The 15,658-nt window shown below is 46.3% G+C and overlaps 2 protein-coding genes across 4 annotated transcripts in view; one reads left to right on the top strand and one right to left on the bottom strand.

Annotated features, from left to right (window-relative positions):
- LOC118962093 (aminoacyl tRNA synthase complex-interacting multifunctional protein 1) overlaps positions 1-780 on the top strand; it is a 46,473-nt gene extending 45,693 nt beyond the window's left edge. For 2 of the 3 annotated variants that reach the window (XM_090185708.1, XM_090185707.1), the window contains exon 7: positions 389-780. In XM_090185708.1, coding sequence (XP_090041834.1) covers positions 389-555 — 167 coding nt within the window. In that variant the 3' untranslated portion in view covers positions 556-780. The other variant, XM_090185709.1, reaches the window with a different exon arrangement.
- Positions 781-15,542: 14,762 nt separating this feature from the next.
- Positions 15,543-15,658, bottom strand: part of LOC149980719 (dickkopf-related protein 2-like) — a 3,339-nt gene continuing 3,223 nt past the window's right edge. The window contains exon 4 of the mRNA XM_090185626.1: positions 15,543-15,658. This exon is cut by the window's right edge and continues 833 nt beyond it. The gene's annotated coding sequence lies outside the window, so the exon portion shown is untranslated.

Raw genomic sequence — 15,658 nt, 5'->3', positions numbered from 1 at the left:
TTCTTTCTATCAATCACCCTGGTAACTATATTCCTTTTTCTATATCACCCTGGTAACTACATTCATCTTTCTATATCACCCCGGCAACTACATTCTTCTTTATATCACCCTGGTAACTACATTCATCTTTCTATATCACTCTGGTAACTACAATCATCTTTCTATCACCCTGGTAACTACAGTCTTCTTTCTATCACCCTGGTAACTACATTCCTCTTTCTATCACCCTGGTAACTACATTCATCTTTCTATCACCCTGGTAACTACATTCATACTATGTAATGTATCCTCCTGTCCACTAGGGGAGCCAGACCGGGAGCTGAGCCCCAGAGAGAAGGTGTGTTAGGGTTAGAGTTAATAGTATGTAATGTATCCTCCTGTCCCCTAGGGGAGCCAGACCGGGAGCTGAGCCCCAGAGAGAAGGTGTGGGAGCAGATCCTTCCTGATCTGCAGACGGACTCCAGGGGCGTGGCCACCTACAGGGGGGTGGGGTTTGAGGTGAGGGGGAAAGGCCTCTGTAGAGCCCCAACCCTCACCAACAGCAGTATCAAATAAACACACACACACACACACACACACACACAGACACACACACACACACACACACACACACACACACACACACACCTACACACACACACCTACACACACACACACACACACACACACACACACACACACACACACAGACAGATACACACACTTCTGGGTAAGCTTTAAGCTGATTGCTGTTGTCAGAATGTGAGGAACTTTCAATAAAGTTTTTAACAAATGTTGAAACATGGTGGATTTCTATATTTTTCCTGATGTAGATTATAAAACAAAGAACCTCACTACGACCCAACACTATGGAGGGAGGGAGAGAGAACCTCACTACGACCCAACACTATAGAGGGAGGGAGAGAGAACCTCACTACGACCCAACACTATGGAGGGAGGGAGAGAGAACCTCACTACGACCCAACACTATAGAGGGAGGGAGAGAGAACCTCACTACGACCCAACACTATGGAGGGAGGGAGAGAGAATCTCACTACGACCCAACACTATAGAGGGAGGGAGAGAGAACCTCACTACGACCCAACACTATAGAAGGAGGGAGAGAGAACCTCACTACGACCCAACACTATAGAGGGAGGGAGAGAGAACCTCACTACGACCCAACACTATGGAGGGAGGGAGAGAGAACCTCACTACGACCCAACACTATAGAGGGAGGGAGAGAGAACCTCACTACGACCCAACACTATAGAGGGAGGGAGAGAGAACCTCACTACGACCCAACACTATAGAGGGAGGGAGAGAGAACCTCACTACGACCCAACACTATAGAGGGAGGGAGAGAGAACCTCACTATGACCCAACACTATAGAGGGAGGGAGAGAGAACCTCACTACGACCCAACACTATAGAGGGAGGGAGAAAGACGGACAGAGAAGGTCTCCCTCTTCCTGTTTACCTCAAACACACTGAAACAGCAGGGATTTAAAAGCTGTGCGGAACCACAGGAGAGAGAGAACAGAAAGTTCCATCCTGACAGCTCCATCCTGACAGCTCCAACCTGACAGTTCCATCCTGACAGCTCCATCCTGACAGTTCCATCCTGACAGTTCCATCCTGACAGCTCTATCGTGACAGTTCCATCTTGACAGTTCCATCCTGACAGCTCCATCCTGACAGTTCCATCCTGACAGTTCCATCCTGACAGTTCCATCCTGACAGCTCCATCCTGACAGCTCCATCCTGACAGCTCCATCCTGACAGTTCCATCCTGACAGTTCCATCCTGACAGTTCCATCATGATAGTTCCATCCTGACAGTTCCATCCTGACAGCTCCATCCTGACAGCTCTATCGTGACAGTTCCATCCTGACAGTTCCATCATGATAGTTCCATCCTGACAGCTCCATCCTGACAGCTCCATCCTGACAGTTCCATCCTGACAGTTCCATCCTGACAGTTCCATCATGATAGTTCCATCCTGACAGTTCCATCCTGACAGCTCCATCCTGACAGCTCCATCCTGACAGTTCCATCTTGACAGTTCCATCCTGACAGTTCCATCCTGACAGCTCCATCCTGACAGCTCCATCCTGACAGTTCCATCTTGACAGTTCCATCCTGACAGTTCCATCCTGACAGCTCCATCCTGACAGCTCCATCCTGACAGCTCCATCCTGACAGTTCCATCCTGACAGTTCCATCCTGACAGCTCCATCCTGACAGTTCCATCCTGACAGCTCCATCGTGACAGTTCCATCCTGACAGCTCCATCCTGACAGTTCCATCGTGACAGCTCCATCCTGACAGCTCCATCGTGACAGTTCCATCCTTACAGTTCCATCCTGACAGCTCCATCCTGACAGTTCCATCCTGACAGTTCCATCCTGACAGTTCCATCCTGACAGCTCCATCCTGACAGCTCCATCGTGACAGCTCCACTGGGCGTAAACTCGTCTAAACCTCTAGTTTCAGTAGATTTTAGTACACTAAAATCTACCTGTCTGTATTTTCAGACCGATCAAGGTGGTTTTGCAAACTGAATAGTTCATATTCACAATATTGGCACAATTGATCATCCAACCCAGGAACAAATCAGATGTATCTTGTATCATTACATCTGTCCATATCATTACCGGACTGCTGGGTGGCCAGATGATCAATTCCTCTTTGTCTGGCCAGAAACTGCTTGTTGCTGGTATTGCAGGTATATATTGAACAGTCAAACAGAGGGAACGGATTGGTCCACAGAGGGAACTGATCGGGCAGCTGGGGGAACGGATCGGTCAGCAGAGGGAACGGATCGGTCAGCAGAGGGAACGGATCGGTCAGCAGAGGGAACTGATCGGGCAGCAGAGGGAACGGATCGGTCAGCAGAGGGAACGGATCGGTCAGCAGGGGGAGCGGCTTGGTCAGCAGAGGGAACGGATCGGTCAGCAGGGGGAACGGATCGGTCAGCAGAGGGAACGGATCGGTCAGCAGAGGGAACGGATCGGTCAGGAGGGGGAGCGGCTCGGTCAGCAGGGGGAACGGATCGGTCAGCAGGGGGAACGGCTCGGTCCACAGAGGGAACGGATCGGTCATCAGAGGGAACGGATCGGTCAGCAGGGGGAACGGCTCGGTCAGCATAGGGAATGGATCGGTCAGCAGAGGGAACGGATCGGTCAGCAGAGGGAACGGATCGGTCAGCAGAGGGAACGGATCGGTAGCAGAGGGAACGGATCGGTCGCAGAGGGAACGGATCGGTCGCAGAGGGAACGGATCGGTAGCAGAGGGAACGGATCGGTCAGCATAGGGAAAGGATCGGTCCACAGAGGGAACGGATCGGTAGCAGAGAGAAATGAACGGTAGCAGAGGGAACGGATCGGTCGCAGAGGGAAAGGATCGGTCCATAGAGGGAACGGATCGGTAGCAGAGAGAAATGATCGGTAGCAGAGGGAACGGATCGGTCGCAGAGGGAACGGATCGGTCAGCAGAGGGAACGGATCGGTCAGCAGAGGGAACGGATCGGTCAGCAGAGGGAACGGATCGGTCAGCAGAGGGAACGGCTCGGTCAGCAGGGGGAACGGCTCGGTCAGCAGAGGGAACGGATCAGTCAGCAGGGGAATCGGCTTGGTCCGCAGAGGGAACGGCTCGGTCAGCAGAGGGAACAGATTGGTCAGCAGAGGGAACGGATCAGTCAGCAGGGGGAACGGATCGGTCCACAGAGGGAATGGATCGGTAGCAGAGGGAACGGATCAGTAGCAGAGGGAAAGGATCGGTAGCATAGGGAATGGATCGGTAGCAGAGGGAACAGATCGGTAGCGATGGGAAAGGATCGGTAGCAGAGGGAACGGATCGGTAGCGGAGGGAACTGATTGGTCAGCAGAGGGAACGGATCGGTCAGCAGAGGGAACGGATCGGTAGCAGAGGGAACGGATCGGTCAGCAGAGGGAACGGATCGGTCAGCAGAGGGAACGGATCGGTCAGCAGAGGGAACGGATCGGTAGCAGAGGGAAAGGATCGGTAGCAGAGGGAAATGATCAGTCCGCAGAGGGAACTGATTGGTCCCCGGAGGGACCTGATCGGTCCGCAGAGGGAACGGATCGGTCAGCAGAGGGAACGGATCGGTAGCAGAGGGAAAGGATCGGTAGCAGAGGGAAAGGATCGGTAGCAGAGGGAACTGATTCACGGCACGGCAAGGATGAGCACCTGCGTTTTGTCCAGAAAAAAGAGTCAGGCCTCAGTCATTTTGGTACCGTCAGTCATCAACCCACGGTGGTATCCCCCAGTCAACCCACGGTGGTACCAGCAGTCATCAACCCACAGTGGTATCCTCCAGTCAACCCACGGTGGTACCATCAGTCATCAACCCACGGTGGTATCCTCCAGTCAACCCACGGTGGTACCATCAGTCATCAACCCACGGTGGTACCCCCCAGTCAACCCACGTTGGTACCATCAGTCATCAACCCACAGTGGTACCATCAGTCATCAACCCACGGTGGTACTATCAGTCATCAACCCACAGTGGTACCATCAGACATCAACCCACGTTGGTACCATCAGTCATCAACCCACGGTGGTATCCCCCAGTCAACCCACGGTGGTATCCCCCAGTCAACCCACGGTGGTACCCTCCAGTCAACCCACAGTGGTACCCCCCAGTCAACCCACAGTGGTAACCCCCAGTCAACCCACAGTTGTACCGCCAGTCAACCCAAAGTGGTACCTCCAGTCAACCCACAGTGGTACCCCCCAGTCAACCCACAGTGGTACCCTCCAGTCAACCCACAGTGGTACCCTCCAGTCAACCCACAGTGGTACCCTCCAGTCAACCCACAGTGGTACCCTCCAGTTAACCCACAGTGGTACCCTCCAGTCAACCCACAATGGTACCCTCCAGTCAACCCACGGTGGTACCTTCCAGTCAACCCACGGTGGTACCTTCCAGTCAACCCACAGTGGTACCCTCCAGTCAACCCACAGTGGTACCCTCCAGTCAACCCACAGTGGTACCTTCCAGTCAACCCACGGTGGTACCTTCCAGTCAACCCACAGTGGTACCTTCTAGTCAACCCACGGTGGTACCTCCAGTCAACCCACAGTGGTACCTCCAGTCAACCCACGGTGGTACCCGTCAGTCATCAACCCACGGTTGTACCCTCCAGTCAACCCACGGTGGTACCCCACAGTCAACCCACGGTGTGTTCCTGCGTGGTACATTCATATGGTGTGTTAGTTTAACCTTTCTAAACAATAACAGTAATAATGATTCATCACAATGAAAACAGATGTCATAAATACAATGATACCATCATGGGATGGAGCCAACACACACACACACACACACACACACACACGCACACACACACGCAAACACACACACGCACACGCAAACACACACACACACACACACACATGCAAACACACACACACACACACACACACACACACACACACACGCACACACGCACACACACACACACAAACACACACGCAAACACACACACACGCACACGCAAACACACACACACACATGCAAACACACACACACACACACACACACACACACGCACACACGCACACACACACACAAGGATGTCAGTGAGCCATCAAACACCCAGAGTCAACACAGCATGACAGTCCAACAACAGGGAAATATCTTTATCCACGTCAGATGAAGGATTGCATGGCACGGTTTATACTGACATAAAATAACAAGTGTGTGTGTGTGTGTGTGTGTGTGTGTGTGTGTGTGTAGGAAGGCAGAGCTATAAACTGTGATAGAACACTGATGTTCATGCCCTATTAAAACAAACAACCACAAAGGCATGCTGTACACACACACACACACACACACACACACACACACACACACACACACACACACACACACACACACACACACACACACAGTCAAACACACACACACACACACACACACACACACACACACACAGTCAAACACACACACACACACACACACACACACACACACACACATTCACACACACTGTCAGACAGTGGAAGAGAGAGAGAAATCTTACTCACATGCCACTGAAACTCTGTCCATCTGAACAAATTACAATCAGTCTCAGAGACTGTAATATAGCTGTCCTGGATTCAACAGTGTCAGAGACTGTAATATAGCTGTCCTGGATTCAACAGTGTCAGAGACTATAATATAGCTGTCCTGGATTCAACAGTCTCAGAGACTGTAATATAGCTGTCCTGGATTCAACAGTCTCAGAGACTGTAATATAGCTGTCCTGGATTCAACAGTCTCAGAGACTGTAATATAGCTGTCCTGGATTTAACAGTCTCAGAGACTGTAATATAGCTGTCCTGGATTCAACAGTCTCAGAGACTGTAATATAGCTGTCCTGGATTCAACAGTGTCAGAGACTGTAATATAGCTGTCCTGGATTCAACAGTATCAGAGACTGTAATAAAGCTGTCCTAGTACCACTATATAGGGAATAGGGCTCTGGTCTAAAGTAGTGCCACTATATAGGGAATAGGGCTCTGGTCTATAGTAGTACCACTATATAGGGAATAGGGCTCTGGTCTATAGTAGTACCACTACATAGGGAATAGGGCTCTGGTCTATACTAGTGTACTATATAGGGAATAGGGCTCTGGTCTATAGTAGTACCACTATATAGGGAATAGGGCTCTGGTCTATAGTAGTGTACTATATAGGGAATAGGGCTCTGGTCTATAGTAGTGTACTATATAGGGAATAGGGCTCTGGTCTATACTAGTGTACTATACAGGGAATAGGGCTCTGGTCTATAGTAGTGTACTATATAGGGAATAGGGCTCTGGTCTATAGTAGTGCACTATATAGGGAATAGGGCTCTGGTCTATAGTAGTGCACTATATAGGGAATAGGGCTCTGGTCTATATTAGTACCACTATATAGGGAATAGGGCTCTGGTCTATAGTAGTACCACTATATAGGGAGTAGGGCTCTGGTCTATAGTAGTACCACTATATAGGGAATAGGGCTCTGGTCTATAGTAGTGCACTATATAGAGAATAGGGATCTGGTTTATAGTAGTACCACTATATAGGGAATAGGGCTCTGGTCTATAGTAGTACCACTATATAGGGAATAGGGCTCTGGTCTATAGTAGTACCACTATATAGGGAATAGGGCTCTGGTCTATAGTAGTGTACTATATAGGGAATAGGGCTCTGGTCTAAAGTAGTGTACTATATAGGGAATAGGGCTCTGGTCTAAAGTAGTACCACTATATAGGGAATAGGGCTCTGGTCTATAGTAGTACCACTATATAGGGAATAGGGCTCTGGTCTATACTAGTGTACTATATAGGGAATAGGGCTCTGGTCTATAGTAGTGTACTATATAGGGAATAGGGCTCTGGTCTATAGTAGTGTACTATATAGGGAATAGGGCTCTGGTCTATACTAGTGTACTATATAGGGAATAGGGCTCTGGTCTATAGTAGTGCACTATATAGGGAATAGGGCTCTGGTCTAAAGTAGTGTACTATATAGGGAATAGGACCCTGGTCAAAAGTAGTGTACTATATAGGGAATAGGACCCTGGTCTAAAGTAGTGTACTATATAGGGAATAGGACCCTGGTCTAAAGTAGTGTACTATATAGGGAATAGGGCTCTGGTCTATAGTAGTGCACTATATAGGGAATAGGGCTCTGGTCTATACTAGTGTACTATATAGGGAATAGGACCCTGGTCTATAGTAGTGTACTATATAGGGAATAGGGCTCTGGTCTATACTAGTGTACTATATAGGGAATAGGGCTCTGGTCTATACTAGTGTACTATATAGGGAATAGGTCCCTGGTCTATAGTAGTGTACTATTTAGGGAATAGGGCTCTGGTCTATACTAGTGTACTATATAGGGAATAGGGCTCTGGTCTATACTAGTGTACTATATAGGGAATAGGGCTCTGGTCTATACTAGTGTACTATATAGGGAGTAGGGCTCTGGTCTAAAGTAGTGTACTATATAGGGAATAGGGCTCTGGTCTAAAGTAGTGTACTATATAGGGAATAGGGCTCTGGTCTATAGTAGTGTACTATATAGGGAATAGGGCTCTGGTCTAAAGTAGTGTACTATATAGGGAATAGGGCTCTGGTCTATAGTAGTGTACTATATAGGGAATAGGGCTCTGGTCTATACTAGTGTACTATATAGGGAATAGGGTCTATAGTAGTGCACTATATAGGGAATAGGGTTCTGGTCTATACTAGTGTGCTATATAGGGAATAGGGCTCTGGTCTATAGTAGTGTACTATATAGGGAATAGGGCTCTGGTCTATAGTAGTGTACTATATAGGGAATAGGGCTCTGGTCTATAGTAGTACCACTATATAGGGAATAGGGCTCTGGTCTATAGTAGTGCACTATATAGGGAATAGGGCTCTGGTCTATAGTAGTGCACTATATAGGGAATAGGGTCTATACTAGTGTACTATATAGGGAATAGGGCTCTGGTCTATAGTAGTCTACTATATTGGGAATAGGGCTCTGGTCTAAAGTAGTGCACTACATAGGGAATAGGGCTCTGGTCTAAAGTAGTACCACTATATAGGGAATAGGGCTCTGGTCTATAGTAGTGCACTATATAGGGAATAGGGCTCTGGTCTATAGTAGTGTACTATATAGGGAATAGGGCTCTGGTCTATAGTAGTACCACTATATAGGGAATAGGGCTCTGGTCTATAGTAGTACCACTATATAGGGAATAGGGCTCTGGTCTATAGTAGTGCACTATATAGGGAATAGGGCTCTGGTCTATAGTAGTACCACTATATAGGGAATAGGGCTCTGGTCTATAGTAGTACCACTATATAGGGAATAGGGCTCTGGTCTATAGTAGTACCACTATATAGGGAATAGGGCTCTGGTCTATAGTAGTGTACTATATAGGGAATAGGGCTCTGGTCTATAGTAGTACCACTATATAGGGAATAGGGCTCTGGTCTATAGTAGTACCACTATATAGGGAATAGGGCTCTGGTCTATAGTAGTACCACTATATAGGGAATAGGGCTCTGGTCTATAGTAGTGCACTATATAGGGAATAGGGCTCTGGTCTATAGTAGTGTACTATATAGGGAATAGGGCTCTGGTCTATAGTAGTGTACTATATAGGGAATAGGGCTCTGGTCTATAGTAGTGTACTATATAGGGAATAGGGCTCTGGTCTATAGTAGTACCACTATATAGGGAATAGGGCTCTGGTCTATAGTAGTGCACTATATAGGGAATAGGGCTCTGGTCTATAGTAGTGTACTATATAGGGAATAGGGCTCTGGTCTATAGTAGTGTACTATATAGGGAATAGGGCTCTGGTCTAAAGTAGTACCACTATATAGGGAATAGGACTCTGGTCTATAGTAGTACCACTATATAGGGAATAGGGCTCTGGTCTATAGTAGTGTACTATATAGGGAATAGGGCTCTGGTCTATAGTAGTGTACTATATAGGGAATAGGGCTCTGGTCTATAGTAGTACCACTATATAGGGAATAGGGCTCTGGTCTATAGTAGTACAACTATATAGGGAATAGGGCTCTGGTCTATAGTAGTACCACTATATAGGGAATAGGGCTCTGGTCTATAGTAGTACCACTATATAGGGAATAGGGCTCTGGTCTATAGTAGTACACTATATAGGGAATAGGGCTCTGGTCTATAGTAGTACCACTGTATAGGGAATAGGGGTCTGGTCTATAGTAGTGCACTATATAGGGAATAGGGCTCTGGTCTATAGTATTACCACTATATAGGGAATAGTGCTCTGGTCTATAGTAGTGTACTATATAGGGAATAGGGCTCTGGTCTAAAGTAGTACCACTATATAGGGAATAGGGCTCTGGTCTATAGTAGTACCACTGTATAGGGAATAGTGCTCTGGTCTATAGTAGTGTACTATATAGGGAATAGGGCTCTGGTCTATAGTAGTACCACTATATAGGGAATAGGGCTCTGGTCTATAGTAGTACCACTATATAGGGAATAGTGCTCTGGTCTATAGTAGTGTACTATATAGGGAATAGGGCTCTGGTCTATAGTAGTACCACTATATAGGGAATAGGGCTCTGGTCTATAGTAGTACCACTATATAGGGAATAGGGCTCTGGTCTATAGTAGTACCACTATATAGGGAATAGGGCTCTGGTCTATAGTAGTGTACTATATAGGGAATAGGGCTCTGGTCTATAGTAGTGTACTATATAGGGAATAGGGCTCTGGTCTATAGTAGTGTACTATATAGGGAATAGGGCTCTGGTCTATAGTAGTGCTCTATATAGGGAATAGGGCTCTGGTCTATAGTAGTGCCACTATATAGGGAATAGGGCTCTGGTCTATAGTAGTGTACTATATAGGGAATAGGGCTCTGGTCTATAGTAGTGTACTAAATAGGGAATAGGGCTCTGGTCTATAGTAGTGCCACTATATAGGGAATAGGGCTCTGGTATAAAGTAGTGTACTATATAGGGAATAGGGCTCTGGTCTATAGTAGTGCCACTATATAGGGAATAGGGCTCTGGTCTAAAGTAGTGTACTATATAGGGAATAGGGCTCTGGTCTATAGTAGTGTACTAAATAGGGAATAGGGCCCTGGTCTATAGTAGTGCACTATATAGGGAATAGGACCCTGGTCTAAAGTAGTGTACTATATAGGGAATAGGACCCTGGTCTATAGTAGTGCACTATATAGGGAATAGGACCCTGGTCTATAGTAGTGTACTATATAGGGAATAGGGCTCTGGTCTATAGTAGTGCCACTATATAGGGAATAGGACCCTGGTCTATAGTAGTGTACTATATAGGGAATAGGGCTCTGGTCTATATTAGTGCGACTATATAGGGAATAGGGCTCTGGTCTAAAGTAGTGTACTATATAGGGAATAGGGCTCTGGTCTATAGTAGTGCACTATATATAGGGAATAGGACCCTGGTCTATAGTAGTGTACTATATAGGGAATAGGGCTCTGGTCTATAGTAGTGCCACTATATAGGGAATAGGGCTCTGGTCTAAAGTAGTGTACTATATAGGGAATAGGGCTCTGGTCTATAGTAGTACCACTATATAGGGAATACGACCCTGGTCTATACTAGTGTACTATATAGGGAATAGGGCTCTGGTCTATAGTAGTACCACTATATAGGGAATAGGGCTCTGGTCTATAGTAGTGTACTATATAGGGAATAGGGCTCTGGTCTATAGTAGTGTACTATATAGGGAATAGGGCTCTGGTCTATACTAGTGTACTATACAGGGAATAGGGCTCTGGTCTATAGTAGTGTACTATATAGGGAATAGGGCTCTGGTCTATAGTAGTGCACTATATAGGGAATAGGGCTCTGGTCTATAGTAGTGCACTATATAGGGAATAGGGCTCTGGTCTATATTAGTACCACTATATAGGGAATAGGGCTCTGGTCTATAGTAGTACCACTATATAGGGAGTAGGGCTCTGGTCTATAGTAGTACCACTATATAGGGAATAGGGCTCTGGTCTATAGTAGTGCACTATATAGAGAATAGGGCTCTGGTTTATAGTAGTACCACTATATAGGGAATAGGGCTCTGGTCTATAGTAGTACCACTATATAGGGAATAGGGCTCTGGTCTATAGTAGTACCACTATATAGGGAATAGGGCTCTGGTCTATAGTAGTGTACTATATAGGGAATAGGGCTCTGGTCTAAAGTAGTGTACTATATAGGGAATAGGGCTCTGGTCTAAAGTAGTACCACTATATAGGGAATAGGGCTCTGGTCTATAGTAGTACCACTATATAGGGAATAGGGCTCTGGTCTATAGTAGTGCACTATATAGGGAATAGGGCTCTGGTCTATAGTAGTGCACTATATAGGGAATAGGGCTCTGGTCTATGGTAGTGCACTATATAGGGAATATGGCTCTGGTCTAAAGTAGTGTACTATATAGGGAATAGGGCTCTGGTCTATAGTAGTGCACTATATAGGGAATAGGGCTCTGGTCTAAAGTAGTGTACTATATAGGGAATAGGGCTCTGGTCTATAGTAGTGCACTATATAGGGAATAGGGCTCTGGTCTATAGTAGTGTACTATATAGGGAATAGGGCTCTGGTCTATAGTAGTGCACTATATAGGGAATATGGCTCTGGTCTAAAGTAGTGTACTATATAGGGAATAGGGCTCTGGTCTATAGTAGTGCACTATATAGGGAATAGGGCTCTGGTCTATAGTAGTGCACTATATAGGGAATAGGGCTCTGGTCTATAGTAGTGCACTATATAGGGAATAGGGCTCTGGTCTATAGTAGTGTACTATATAGGGAATAGGGCTCTGGTCTAAAGTAGTGTACTATATAGGGAATAGGGCTCTGGTCTAAAGTAGTACCACTATATAGGGAATATGGCTCTGGTCTATAGTAGTGCACTATATAGGGAATATGGCTCTGGTCTATAGTAGTGTACTATATAGGGAATAGGGCTCTGGTCTATAGTAGTGCACTATATAGGGAATAGGGCTCTGGTCTATAGTAGTGTACTATATAGGGAATAGGGCTCTGGTCTAAAGTAGTGTACTATATAGGGAATAGGGCTCTGGTCTAAAGTAGTACCACTATATAGGGAATATGGCTCTGGTCTATAGTAGTGCACTATATAGGGAATATGGCTCTGGTCTAAAGTAGTACCACTATATAGGGAATATGGCTCTGGTCTAAAGTAGTACCACTATATAGGGAATATGGCTCTGGTCTAAAGTAGTACCACTATATAGGGAATATGGCTCTGGTCTATAGTAGTGCCACTATATAGGGAATAGGGCTCTGGTCTATAGTAGTGCACTATATAGGGAATAGGGCTCTGGTCTATAGTAGTACCACTATATAGGGAATAGGGCTCTGGTCTAAAGTAGTGTACTATATAGGGAATAGGGCTCTGGTCTATAGTAGTGTACTATATAGGGAATAGGGCTCTGGTCTATAGTAGTGTACTATATAGGGAATAGGGCTCTGGTCTATAGTAGTGTACTATATAGGGAATAGGACCCTGGTCTATAGTAGTGCACTATATAGGGAATAGGGCTCTGGTCTATAGTAGTGTACTATATAGGGAATAGGACCCTGGTCTATAGTAGTGTACTATATAGGGAATAGGACCCTGGTCAAAAGTAGTGTACTATATAGGGAATAGGACCCTGGTCTAAAGTAGTGTACTATATAGGGAATAGGACCCTGGTCTATAGTAGTGTACTGTATAGGGAGTAGGGCTCTGGTCTATAGTAGTGTACTGTATAGGGAATAGGGCTCTGGTCTAAAGTAGTGTACTATATAGGGAATAGGGCTCTGGTATAAAGTAGTGTACTATATAGGGAATAGGGCTCTGGTCTATAGTAGTGTACTGTATAGGGAATAGGGCTCTGGTCTATAGTAGTGTACTGTATACTATATTTCTTCTCTGATCTGGACATGCCTCACCAATCAGATTACACGCCTGTCAAAGTGAGGACTGTATTCTTAGAATACATTGTACTGATTGACTTCCATGTTACTGAGACAATTCAGACATGTTCTCTCTCACCTCCTCTTTCTCTCTCTCTCACTCTCTCTCTCTCTCTCTCTCTCTCTCTCTCTCTCTCACTCTCTCTCTCTCTCTCTCTCTCTCTCTCTATCTCTCTCTCTCTCTCTCTCTGTCTCTCTCTCTCTCTCTCTCTCTCTCCTTCATCTTTCTTTCTCTCCCTCTCTCTCTCTCTCTCTCTCTCTCTCTCTCCTGCTCTTTCTGTCTCTCCCTCTCTCTCCTCTCTCTCTCCTCCCCCTCTCTATCTCCTCCCTCTCTCTCATCTCTCATCTCTTTCTCTCTCTCTCATCTCTCCTCTCTCTCTCTCTCCTCCCTCTCTCCTCTCTTTATCTCTCCTCCATATCTCTCTCTCCTCCCTCTCTCTCTCTCCTCCCTCTCTTTCTCTCTCTCCTCACACATCACAATATTTGATTTGCAAAAATGATGCAGAAAAATTAATCCATGCTTTTGTTACTTCTAGGTTAGACTACTGCAATGCTCTACTTTCCGGCTACCCGGATAAAGCACTAAATAAACTTCAGTTAGTGCTAAATACGGCTGCTAGAATCCTGACTAGAACCAAAAAATTTGATCATATTACTCCTGTGCTAGCCTCTCTACACTGGCTTCCTGTTAAGGCGAGGGCTGATTTCAAGATTTTACTGCTAACCTACAAAGCATTACATGGGCTTGCTCCTACCAATCTTTTCTCAGTCTCAACCTTTAAGTCTTTACTGAAGACTCATCTCTTCAGTGGGTCATATGATTGAGTGTAGTCTGGCCCAGGAGTGGGAAGGTGAACGGAAAGGCTCTGGAGCAACGAACCGCCCTTGCTGTCTCTGCCTGGCCGGTTCCCCTCTCTCCACTGGGATTCTCTGCCTCTAACCCTATTACAGGGGCTAAGTCACTGGCTTACTGGTGCTCTTTCATGCCGTCCCTCGGAGGGGTGCGTCACTTGAGTGGGTTGAGTCGCCGACGTGGTCTTCCTGTCTGGGTTGGTGCCCCCCCTTGGGATGTGCCGTGGCGGAGATATTTGTGGGCTATACTCAGCCTTGTCTCAGGATGGTAAGTTGGTGGTTAAAGATATCCCTCTAGTGGTGTGGGGGCTGTGTTTTGGCAAAGTGGGTGGGGTTATATCCTTCCTGTTTGTCTCCTGACCCCTCCTGTCTCAGCCTCCAGTATTTATGCTGCAGTAGTTTATGTGTCGGGGGGCTAGGGTCAGTTTGTTATATCTGGAGCACTTCTCCTGTCTGATCCGGTGTCCTGTGTGAATTTAAGTATGCTCTCTCTAATTCTCTCTTTCTCTCGGAGGACCTGAGCCCTAGGACCATGCCTCAGGACTACCTGACATGATGACTCCTTGCTGTCCCCAGTCCACCTGGCCGTGCTGCTACTCCAGTTTCAACTGTTCTGCCTGCGGCTATGGAACCCTGACCTGTTCACCGGACGTGCTACCTGTCCCAGACCTGCTGTTTTCAACTCTCTAGAGACAGCAGGAACGGTAGAGATACTCTGAATGATCGGCTATGAAAAGCAAACTGACATTTACTCCTGAGGTGCTGACTTGCTACATCCTACTACTACTGTGATAATTATTATTTGGCCATGCTGGTCATTTATGAACATTTGAACATCTTGGCCATGTTCTGTTATAATCTCCACCCGGCACAGCCAGAAAAGGACTGGCCACGCCTCATAGCCTGGTTCCTCTCTAGGTTTCTTCCTAGGTTCTGGCCTTTCCATTGAGTTTTTCCTAGCCACCCCTCATAGCCTGGTTCCTCTCTATGTTTCTTCCTAGGTTTTGGCTCTAGGGACTTTTTCCTAGCCAACGTGCTTCTACACCTGCATTGCTTGCTGTTTGGGGTTTTAGGCTGGGTTTCTGTAAAGCACTTTGAGACTTCAGCTGATGTAATAAATACATTTGATTTGATGTCCTTCATTCAAACAATTTACCACCAAAAACATTTATATAAAAGCCTTACATGAATCAACACTTCATGTTTGTTTGAAAATCTGATTCTTTAATAGTTTAATGTTCATTTATTCAGATGCATATCTCTTCTCCAGGTGAGTCAGTCTAAATCAAATCAAATTTTATTTGTCACATACACATGGTTAG

Source organism: Oncorhynchus mykiss, chromosome 9, assembly GCF_057628025.1.
Source record: "Oncorhynchus mykiss isolate SJ-2025 chromosome 9, ASM5762802v1, whole genome shotgun sequence".
Classification (NCBI taxonomy): domain Eukaryota; kingdom Metazoa; phylum Chordata; class Actinopteri; order Salmoniformes; family Salmonidae; genus Oncorhynchus; species Oncorhynchus mykiss.
The sequence above is the reverse complement of the archived record's forward strand: the minus strand, read 5'-3'. Positions and strand labels throughout refer to the sequence as shown.